At 36.3% G+C, this 12,597-nt stretch overlaps 1 protein-coding gene across 4 annotated transcripts in view; it reads left to right on the top strand.

Annotated features, from left to right (window-relative positions):
• Nucleotides 1-12,597, top strand: part of LOC121327027 (collagen alpha-4(IV) chain-like) — a 61,795-nt gene that overhangs the window by 16,155 nt on the left and 33,043 nt on the right. For all 4 annotated transcript variants that reach the window (XM_041270789.1, XM_041270786.1, XM_041270787.1 and 1 more), the window contains exon 4: nucleotides 1,705-1,782. In XM_041270789.1, the coding sequence (XP_041126723.1) occupies nucleotides 1,705-1,782 (78 nt within the window). The remainder of the gene's footprint in view (nucleotides 1-1,704; nucleotides 1,783-12,597) is intronic.

The raw sequence follows: 12,597 nt of genomic DNA, 5'->3' as shown, positions 1-12,597 counted from the left end.
TCATACCTACAACTAAACTGAATCATGCTAGTTACACTGAGCACCCTATAAGCTAAACTGTGGGCTGTAAGTTAATTAGATTGTCATTGAATATTGGAGGCAGGTAAAGGAATTTATGAGTGAATCATACAAATATGTTTTTACTGTGCTGATTGGTTTGCATTACTAGACTAGAAAAAGGAGTTACTGTAAAACTGGGGCAAATGTTAATATGCTCATTTACACATGGTTTCTTATTTCAGCCAAATACAGTACCAGAGTTTGTGTGACCATGTGACTGCTACAAAAATGCCAGATCTAAGAAATGCATTCAGTTTCTCAAAACTTGGGCTGTGACCTTAATTTTAATCACAACTCCTAGCAACTTGGTTTTATAATGTGACCAGATTTAACTCCACAGTACCATATTTAAAAGTTACAGCGCATCCTGCTGTGCTGTCTGTATTGGAGCAATGTATTTTTCAACATAATCTTGATTGTTTGATATATTAAGCAAAGCGGGGGTTTAGGCAGAGAACACATTTAACCTTAGATCAAATCACGTAAATATCAAGCATGTTTTAGGTGCTTCCAATACTTGAATATCTTGTATCTTATTTGTCTTTTGATAAACAATCCGTGGCTGCTGTCCACCAGAGTTCACTTCCTCCTCCCCAGCCTTCACCTGCTTTTTGGCTTCATTTAACGGGGAGGGCAGCTATCCTGCCCCCCTGCCTATGGCTTCCCTACTGTCAGCCTCTCCACTTATCTGACTTATAGCTGAAAAGGCCAAAATCCAAAGACTGTAGTGTAAAAATATGTGTAATTAAGTAATGTTACCTAGTCTAAGCTTTAATAATTAATCTATCACATGAGTTTCCTGACTGAAAAATAGATTCACAAATTATGGGTCACAAATCATTTGATTTGATCAATGATTTTCTGTTCACCAGGAGAAAGATTTGTCCTCTATAGATTGGAGTGAATCCAGATTAGCATTGTTGAAGGAGGGAACAACATTTGGGCATACCATGATCGTGTAATGGCAGGAACATTTCATTAGTGGCGGACCATGTATTATGTCATATTTTGTACATATCCTTCACTTGCTCATCCCAACATCTGCACAAACTAAATTAATTTAACCATAGTGGTCAACTCCCACTAAGCAATATTACAGAACTAATAAAAACGGTTTATTATTTCAGCCTCCACAACCGTTATTTAGCTGCCTCATCCCACAATTACCCTCAGGGTTACATTTTTATTGTAGCCCTGCTAACATTATACTGTAGCAGCTTATAAAAAAATCATGAAATTATTTACCAATAGCACTGCATATACCATCAGTCATCTTACAACATATTTCATATTATACTGTTTTCATGTATAAAAAGCATGGTAAAACACTGTCAAACAAGAATCATTAAAACATGGTAAAGCACTGGCATCTGTGAATAACTGGAAACTAGTACGGCAAACCATATATTGGAGAAGTACTGTAAAGGATTTAAGCACATAAAATTCACGGTTACTTGCAAAATCACAGTGTAATATACTGCAGTAATCTTTTAGAAAGTGCACTCTAGTTGTTGGAAGCACAGTTTACCAACATCTGGTATGGAATCACTCTTAATACAATATTCAATTATAGAGTATGCAGATATTTTGTTGATAATGCAAAAGTCTCTTTTATGAAATTAACCAAAATCTTTTCTTTTTCAGGGTGGCTATGACTTTGTGGGTCCCTGCAGTGGAAGAGACTGCTCCGTTTGCCAGTGCTTCCCAGAACAAGGAATGAGGGTAAGAAATATATCTGATGTTTTACATTGCTGCCTCGTTAGATGTGATCCCCTAAAGGTCATTCTGTGACAGCTGTGAATCCCTGACAATGTCCCACATGGAGCTAGCCCATAGTGCTCTGACTACTGCTTTATTTTGGAAAGGATTTATTGTTGTAACGGAAGAGGTGATTTGACAGTTGTATTGTGCTTGATATTTCTTGACATTCTGCAAATTGAACTTTTGTTCATGACAGTTGCAGAACTTCCATCTTTTTTGATCTCGCTGCCATTTTGGCATATTTACATCTTAAGATAAATTGTTCAGATGAGTAATTTCAGATGCACAGGTAGTTATCTTTGATCAGACATGACACGACACGTGTGTGCAGGTATATAAGGAAAATAGGACATTAAAACTAGTTGACGTATTGTACCCTAGGGCTAGACTGTCAGACACTTTCTACGTTATGGATGCAATTTGAATAGTGAAAATGCAATTGCTAGTAATTGATGAAACAATGCAGCATGCGCTAATCAGACTGAGGCAACATTTTCTAGCTTTTTATCTTGGAAAATGCTGTACTGTAAAATTAAGTTTCTGTCCCTGATTTACTCTGTGTTAGACTGGTACTGATTTACTGCGCTAAACAGAGTTAGCGTGACAACTGTATTGCCAAACCGCACTCGCTGCTGTTGTTTGTTGTACACACACACACCTTTCATTACTGAAGTGAGTGCACTCCCTGTTTAAACAAACCACTGAACTTGGACCAGCACTGCACGACAAGCGTTAGGTTTGTGTGGTGGCAGCATGGAGGCTGTATATTTGTTCATGCTTATGGAAGAAAGTACTGTACGTAATTGACAGAGAGCTCATCAAGTGCAGCTATGCTCTTTTGTGCAAAGCTACATATCCCACATGATATCCTGTGCACCAATATATAAAGATATACGTTTCGATATGTAGTACATATCTTTCTCGAGGGAGGCTGTGTTTGAATCAAAACATTGGAGGTATTTATAGGTGTTTGACAGCATTGTTATTGTTTATATTCAAATCCATGATTTATTCTTACATGATGTAATGGTGTTCTATATACTGTGACATCATTTTTACTTATATCTTTAAATATATGTTAATTCTAATTAACATTATTTTATATAAACTTATATTTATATTATCATGCAATTCTGGCTCTGAGGATCAGCCTTGATATGGTCTCTCCAGCGCATCAGCATGCACAACTTTTGAATCAATTTTGTTTATTTAATTATTTTTAGCTTTTATATATTTATTGGAATTAATTAGTTCATTCTTTTCTGTTGAGTCCCGCTGGTGTAATGGTGTTCAGTCTAGTTATCCATTTACTTTCTTTTATTCTTCTATATGTCGTATTGTCTAATTTTAGCTGTTCTAATACTACAAACTTTACATCATTTATGTCATGTCCTTGACTGGTGAAGTGCTGTACTATTGGTTCATTCATTTTTTTATTTCTAATTAATGAAAGGTGGTTCTGAATTATTTTATATAAAGTTGTTCCAGTCTCTCCAACATATTTTATTTCATCACATTTTTCACAGGCTATTCCATAAACAACATTGCTATTTTTACAGTAGATATTAGTATTTGGTAGATATGTGGTGTTCTTATGTTTAATTATATTTTTACTTTTGTCCATGTATTTACAAACTTTACATGTACTAGTGCAAGTATTTGTAGAACCTATTTTGTCAATTATTCTTTTATGTTTACTGTGAACTAAAATGTCACCTAAATTAGCTTCTCTTTTGAATGCTACAACTGAGGCCTTAAGAAATACTTTTTTCAAATTTTCTGAATTATGTAGAATCCGCATATATATATATATATATATATATATATATATATATATATATATATATATATATATATATATACAGAGAGAGAGAGAGAGAGAGAGAGATGAGTCTTTGCATCCCTGATACGAACTGTGTTGTACCAGTACTGTACATTTAAAAACAACTTGTTAACTTCCCACCTGCAAAGACGATTTTACAAGGTAGAACATTGTAAAACTGGGGAAAATAAGCCATAGGTCCACCCAGGTACCATGTATAACATTCCCCTTCTGTCAGCTAGTCCTAATCTGACCTCTTTCAGACAGTTCTGCTATAACCTCGTAAAAAGAGGAAATAGCTTTGTAAAGAAAAAAAAGCTGTAAACAACAAGTAAATGCATAGATTGTGTCTCACCTCAATGACATTCTTCAGGTGAGGCTCGTATCTGATTGTTGTTGTGACATGTTTGAAGCAGTTTAAATAATTGAAGGCTGGTGTGGTGCAATGCTCCATGGGAAGAAAGCAACAGGAACAGCTTTGTACTTTGAAATAAAGAGACAAATATTCTGCTTAAAGCTGCAGCAACTTTAAATAAATGAGGCCACTATGCACTTGCACAGTATGGCTTTTTGATTTGCTTCACTCTTTTACAATTGACCTCCTCTTCATTGCATAATAAGGTTTCTTCCAGGGGGGTTAATTGATTAATGATTCATCGATAACTCACACATGTGGTTGAGCGATTACAAAAATAATTGATCTATTAATGTTGTCTACCTGAGTTCATTATCAAAAAATGAAAACGAAGCCTTAAAAATAAGTCTTAAAAGAATTATTTTAGAGTTAAGATATTCTATATCCATTTATAACATAGAAATATAGAATATCTTTGGTACTTCTAAAGACCTTGGCAAAAGGGAAACTGGACAGTATACCCAATATTTCACAATATCTCAAAATTTAGAAAAAAAGAACTGTAACTTGCAGCATGTGCTCATTGGCGCTTTCCTTTCACAGCAGTACTATAAGCTTATAGTATCATCTTAGTCGCAAATATTTTTGTGTAAGTAAATATACATATATCAAACATTATGTGGCATAATATAGTAAATATAATTATGTTACTACTTTGTATTACTTGTAATTGTTTTTTAATACAATTTCATATCAATAGCAAACAGGTGGGATTAATCAATTAGTTGATCGTAGTTCGGATGATTAATAAATCAATAGAAAATGTCAAGATTAAAACTCCTAGGGGCTGACGTAAGGACAGATGCAATGAAAACAATTGTGGCTGCAAAATCCAAATTGCCTAGTGGCAGGCAATTATTTGCACTGCAGTCTATGTAAGCTTAAGAGCAATGCTTTGGAGTGCAGAGAGCAGCAGGCGCTGTATGAGCTTTGTGGAGGACAAAAAATTATGTGGGAGGAAGAACAGCAAATTTCTCCTTGTACATGGAAAAGAAAAGAAAAGTTTTCTGAGGCCACTCAATGTGAAATTGAGTTATTTGGAAAAGTCTCAGCCAACATCAGTTATGCTACCAAAGAGTCAATATGGTCCTCTATAGTTGAGAAAGTCAATGCTGTCAGTCAACCAGGTGATGAAGATGGCAGGACCTACAGCGGTGAACAAAAGCGAACGCAACTCAGCACAGGCATGCAGGTGGAGGTCTGCTATCCACATCACAGCTGACACCATGTAGAGGGCAATCCATCCCAAACAAAGTGACCCTGGGTTTTAATGTGCAGAGTCTTCTCAATCTTGAAGTACTCTTCCAAAGGTTTTCCTGCCTGTCCTCAACAAGAGCCACAGCAGCCATCCTGAGGCCAATGACAGGTCTCTGCAGGTGTGTGGTTTTATACAGCTCTTAATTACTCGCTTTTACTATGGTCTGCAACTTGTCAGAGGAGGTGCAAAGTTTTTGGAGGGTCAACAGTTGCCCATGTGCAAGGCAAAATCCTTACATCTCATTATAATATTTGCACCCACTTAGTATTCCAGATCCTGCCCAGTTCCATGCTCTTGTCTTAATTTGAATAGATTTCAATATCATTTAAATAGATTAATGATGGCAAAGTGCTAATTTGATAGAGAGAGCAGAACGGCAGATGAAAAACATTCTTTGCACGTATCCTTACACCAGCCCCCTAGTTTCTTCCTTTTGGAACAACACAAAAGAGTAGCCCTTTCTACCTTGTTGGCAGTGAGAGTGTCTCGTTTAGAGGAAATATTTATCTCTGTCTCATTTATCTGCCCTCCAATTCCGGTTGTCTAACTGTTTCAGGGACAAACAAGAATGGTCTAGCAGTTGGTAGGTGTGGGGTAGGGTTTGGTTTTGTGTATTTAGCAAACATCCCTGTGACAGGGCAGAGGAAAAGCCTCACAAATAGAGGCAGGACAAAGCCCTGCTGATTAAATGTATTGTGTTATGATTTCAAATGTATTGTATTATTTTAAAGAGAATGTTCTGTGATTTAAAAGGTTTTTCCATGTTTATTTAAACGGATGAATTTGTGTGTGTTGTTTTGATGTGATTTGAATGTATTTATTTAAAATACAATGTCTTGTTTGTTATTGTGTAGCAGCTTGAGTGGGACCATCTCCAGACTGACTAATTTGTTGTTAATTCGGATACGGTCACATGTATAAAAACCCTGCAGCTGCTGTGTTCGAGGTGGGTGTTCAGGAAGGAGGAACGTGTGCAAGAGAGAGAATGCGGTAAAGAAAACGAAAGTAAACAAATGCTACGCATGCTGGGAATCACCAGCACGGAACTTGTTATTTTGTTTGGTGTCAGTGTTTGTAATTTCTTTTTGTTCAACCTTTTTATTTTGCACTGTGAACAGTGTTTTTTTTTTTTTTGTTCAAATATTTATTTTATTTTTGTTTAATAAAAACAATGCCGCAGTGTGCTTTTCACCAGAGTACCTGCTTGCGTTGTCTCTGCCAGCTATCTGGTCTGGGAACATCAACCTTCGGCTACCCTGTCACAGTCCGTATTATGATTGTTAACTTTTGACCTTTTGACAAAAGAGTTTCTGTCAGTCCACACCCTGTTTAGGTCCTGTTTCTCATGCTGTCCTAAATATACTAGAACACAATATTGAACTATGGAAAGACAATAGATTTCTTGATACCTGATCTGTTATCTAAATATATACTATGTTTATATATTATATATATATATATATATATATTATATATATATATATATATAGATATATATATATATATATATATATATATATCTCCACTCTAAGCGATTTCGCTACCCATTCTCACTTTTCTCCACACAAGTAAAAGGATCGTTACCCCTTTAAAAGCTGACCCGACACAAAACTTGAGGTTGAAGCACTGATGCGCTGTGTTTAGTTTACAAAATAAAACAAAATTGAAAACAAAAACCTAGCTCTCTGAGCACTAACTACATACTTCAGGATTCTGCCTAATTAACTGGACAGGTAAGCTGCTTACCTGTTTGTAAAACAGTTTCACACACACACTACCTTTTGAATACAACTAACCACACTCTCAGTCGGGCTTCTTCCCACAGCAGAGCCCCAAGTAGACTGGCTGCTGTTCTTATATACACTGCAGCTGGCTGCAATTTGCAATAATTGCTAGCTGACAGTAATTAACAAAATAATTATCAATAATACAATTAATAAACAATCCACATTTGAATTTACCTTCAGCCTCCCACATTGTACACGTTTTCCTTTCCTGCCTTTTTTTTCTAAAATTTCAACCCTCACATGAAAAAGGACCAGGAATGCTGTAATCGAGAAAGAAGTGCGTAGCTGTCAGAAAAAAAACAAAACAAAATTAACCAAAAGCAAGCTTCTGTGCTCCTCTCTTCCTCTGTGTGTGTGGGCCCATCCGCCCACCCACATGCAGTTTTTGTAAAATGTTCCAAACAAACAGTGACCTCATGGGGACCCAGTTCTGCTGGGGGCCCTACGCTAAAGTATAGTATGTTGGCAGTGTGCTGGCATTTTGGAATGTACGGTATTTTTCATGTTTTAAAAACAAATCAGGTTAACACAGGGTTGTCTTCAGTGCTGTGCTCTCCAGTTACCACTGGCATCTTTTAAAACATTTTGGACCTAGTATATATTTTATTTTTTCACAGTTAGAAAAGTAAAAAAAAACAACAAAAAACATAATAATTATAGTGGATCACATTCCACAGCTGCCAGTCTAAAGTTTTTACAGGACCACCAACACACTTTAGATATTTACCATATTTATTATTGCATTTGTATTATTACCTTAGAACCAATTTGAATCAAGGTGCAGATTTTATTTTTCAGAGTGGAACAAAATATTTGCCGTAATAAAACCAGCAAGGAATTACACTTAGCAGCCATTTAAATATTTTTGGGAGAATGAGAATTTGGGGATATGAAGCCATCTGTCTGCCTATTTATCCACACATAGGCTGCATGCCACATTTACATTTTATCAAGAACATGCTGTGAATGTAGATCTCGGTGATCCCATTTTTCATGATGCTGATGCTGTAGTTTTAATGTGTTTTCATATTTGATATAGTTGTTACTTACTGTATTTCATGGTTTATTTTCTTATAGAAACCTTCACCATTAAATAGTAGATTACTTTAAAAAAAAAATTAATCTCAACTCTGGATATACATGAATCTGTACAAATTAGTTGTGGTTAATTTGTAGATATAAAAAGCATCCCCTGATCTGTGCCTTTCAACAACTTTGTCCCGGAGTTCTTTTGAAAGCGCCTTGGTGCTCATGGTTGAGTCTTTGCTTTGAAATGCATTACCCAGCAGAGGGAACCTACAGGAACTGCTTAATTTATCCTGAAATCTTGTGAATCACTACAATTTAACACAGGTGGAGGCGACTTAATTTGGTGAGTGATTTTGAAAGTGATTGGTTACACCTGAGCTAATTTAGGATTGCTGTTACAAGGGAGGGTGGACACTTATCCAACAAAGCTATTTCAGTTTTTACTTGTAATTAATTTTCTACAAATTTCTAAAATGTTGTGGGGTAGGATGTGTAGATAAATAAAAAAAACAAAACAGTTTTAATGCATTTTAATTACAAGGAATTTCAACATGATAATGCCAAATCTAATTCTAGAAAAGGCTGGAGTAGGTAAACATTCTTAGAGAATATAAAAAGGTTAGGCATAGGTCAATATGGGTCAAAGTAAAGAGCTGTCTGCAGATCTTCGGCAGAAAGTTATTTATTCTCATAAAGCTGGAGAAGGATTCAAGTATCCTAATTTCAGTTATTGTTTCTATCATCAAGAAGACTCATGGTACTGTCACAACACTCTCTCTGTCTGGAAGAAAGAACAAGTAAAAGAATTGTGAGGAAGGTTAATAACAATCTGAGATTGACTGCCAAAGATGATCAATGTGAATTGGCTATAAGTGGGACCGGGGTTTCCATTTCAACCATAGGTCAAGTATTAAGTATTGGTGAAGGTCTCAATGGTCGCAGGCCAAGGAAAAATCACTCTTAGGAAAATGTCACAAGGACAAAGGCTCAGAGTTTGCAAAATGGAATTTGAATGATGGATATGAGTTCTGGTCAAAGGTTTTGTGGCGTGATAAAACAAAAATCGAGCTATTTAGTCACGCTGATAGTCGTTAAGTTTCGAGGCATACAAAAACAAGAACACCATACCTACTGTCAAGCACGGAGGTGGTAATATCCTTCTATGGGGATGGAATTTTCTTCCAATACATGGTTATATGGATTCCGTAGCATACCTAAAGATACTGGCCAATCACCTGAAACCCTCCACTACAAAACTTGGTTTAAAGCGCAGCTAGATGTTCCAACACAACAACGATCCAAAACACACATCAAAATCTACATCAGAATGGTTAAAGAAGAATAAAATGAAGGCTCTGGAATGGCCTAGTGAAAGTTCCAATCTAAATCTGATTGAGAATCTTTGGTATGAGTTGAAGAAGGCTTTGCACAAGAGAAGTACTCGGAATTTGAATGAACTGGAACAATTTTGCATTGAAGAATGGTCAACAATCAGTAAATAATCATGCTAAAAGCTCATTAACAAATATCCTAATCATTTCAAAGAGGTTATTATTAGTGGCTCGGCTAGCTATTCATTTCATTTTCCTTGTCAGGGTATGAATACTTTTGAATTAGCATTTTTGGACTTATGCAAAATTGTTGAAATAAATAATTGTAGAAACAAATCTATTTCTTGTAACTCCTTCACTACGAGTTTGTCCTGAAAAAAAAAAAAAAAAAAAAAGATCTTGGTTGCCTTGCTAGATAAAAAAAAAAAAAAAAAAAAAAAAAAACTTTTAAAAATGAACATTATAAACATTTTAAAAAACAACAACACTGTATTAAGACCTGTTCATACTTTTTGAAGCATTGTAAGAAAAAAACATAAATATGTTTTACTATCTGCTTTTTCTGTGTAAAAATTTGCATCCAAGTTAAACCTTATCAAAGTGATTGGAACAGTAGAACAGTAACAAGCATATACTCTATGCTAACTAGGTTACTAACCCCCCCCCCAACAAGCTGAGTACCAGCAGTAATCTTTACAGATAGCTCTTGAAACCGTAATCTCAGTGGAGTCTTATCTCATCGACTCAATTGGAACATCAAACCTAGATAGAGATCTTGATAAATGCGAGTGCAGTAACTCAGTGTGACCTCACAAAACTGCTTTATCAGGTTGTATAACATGTCTTTCAGTAGACATAACAAGATTCCTGTATCAAATCAGGCAATGTGCAATCACTTTAGAGTTCACATCTGAAACACTGTAGATACCTGTGGTATCTATAAAATAATATCTGTAACAGCACTATAATATTCTACACTGTTTTTTTTTTTTTAATTAATTTTTTTAATATAAACTGTGTGTATACAGTTAAAGATTGTGATAGAAGATAAACACCAAGATTAAATGCATAAGAAGACAATTTCTTCGTGCAGCTGTGTTCAGGGTGCGCCAGTATAATTCCAGAGCTTTGTAATTGTTTTGGTTAGTATTTGACCCAGAGGACAATTCACCTACTGGCACTGGAAGGCAAACTGGGCATATTATACTGTCTACTTTAACCATGCCAATTTGTCCTTTTCCATAGTACATGGCATTGCTTCTCTTTATTTGGACGGCTGTTCTGCCACTGTAAGGCGCTGTGTTAGACACATTAGGCAGGGCCAGAAAATAGTTATTATGAGACAGTATCAATAGGTCTTAAAAAGGCTTCTGACCTCTCCATCTGATGGGTAGCTTTGTACCTCCAACCAAAACTGTGAAACTATGGGAGACAAGTACAGTTCATGCTTGCTTTCCTCCAAGTTTACAGACCATGATTGCAAATGGCATAGGAGGAAACCCTTGTGGTTTTACTATATTGAGTTCTTCTACCAAGCAATGTGTTCAATTAAAAAAACATCTTCATCATGTCTTCTTCAAAGTGCAAAGCCTGCAATGAAAGACATGTACTGTAAACTCTAATAACGACTTGAATCGGGTAATGTGTTCCCTTAACACTAGAATGAACAAGGCGGTCATTTTGGCCGTTTTTGGAATTTAAATTTCAGTCCCTGTGTTTAAGATACAGAACTGTGCTTTCCTGACTTTAACTAAATATATGTACTAATTACCCTGACAAAGAAAGAATCATGTATCTGCAAAAATTAGGGAAATATACTATTCTGACCAGGAACAGTCAAATTGACGGCTACATAAAAAACACATAACAATGAAATGCTGCGGTATTATTTCTATTTATCAGTCGGGACATCCCGGCATGTATTGAAGGTGGATTATATCAGTCTGCATTCTTCAAGTGAGCAGTTTTCTGAAATTTGTGTTGCTTCAATGAGCCTCTTGATAGCCCATCAATCAGCCTTGACAGCTCACGGTGCCAGGCTGTCTGTCTGCACTCTGGTTACTATATAAGTCACTCGTTTTTCTAAGAAATTCATTGTTACCCCAATGCACATTGAAAATGGATCGCTGAAGACGCAGGACAGCAATGCAGTGTTTGGAATTACTGCAAAGTTTACCAAACAATGATTCTGATGCAACAGAAGTGCCTGGACCAAGTGCACGAAGAAGGTGCAGGAGATCCCGTGGGAGAAGAAGCAGTCCTGTGGCAGCCCCTGCAAGGATGCAAGCCACTTCACCTGCATCAGTCCCTGCACCTGATCCAGTCGCTATTCCACGTGAGGCAACTGCTTCTCCAGCGGTAGCGCCAGCACCATGTGGCAATCAAGAGGCTGGTAATGATGGTACTGTTTGGAACACAATAAATCCTGGTGTTGAAACTGCAGGTAGAAGGGGTGAACATAATATTTTGACGGAAGTTCCAGGGCTCACACCATATGCAAAGCACAACATTGATGAGAGCGCATTGAGTGATTGTGACCTATTATTCGACATGCATACGTTTCACCACATACAATGTTGCAGTGAAGTAGCAGTCCGCCCACAACTACAAGATGATTCCTGGTCAATGCCCTTGTAGGAATTAGAAGCTTTCATTGCACTAGCATTTGGTGCCAGAAGCCTGGGCTACGGTTGATAGCTGTGCCAATTGCGCAAAGACAGTCTGCTGTAAGTGGACTGCATATTTTGAAAAGCGCAGGATCTGTGTGATTTGTGCCAGACTTTGTAAATGATTATAAATGAAGCCCATTCTGTTCAAATATTTACTTATTCATATCATTTTGATTATTGTATGTCTGTGTATAAACACATAGCTTCGGCTGTGTTGTGCTTTCTTTGTTATGTAGGAATAATAAGCCCATTTATTTGAAAAAATGATACTTATTTACATTGTTTCAGTTGCAGTTTTGTATGTACATGATATCACTATGTAACACAATTTTGGGAAAACGGGCAAATGTGTGTCTTCCTTCACATAAAGTCAGAAAAAAACAACATGAATCCAAATTAACATGTATTTATACTAAAGTAATACAAAAATGACTACAAAAGATTAGAAATGAGTAGTTTTTCGAG

This window comes from Polyodon spathula, chromosome 14 (assembly GCF_017654505.1).
Source record: "Polyodon spathula isolate WHYD16114869_AA chromosome 14, ASM1765450v1, whole genome shotgun sequence".
NCBI lineage: Eukaryota > Metazoa > Chordata > Actinopteri > Acipenseriformes > Polyodontidae > Polyodon > Polyodon spathula.
This window is presented reverse-complemented; position numbering and strand designations above follow the sequence as displayed.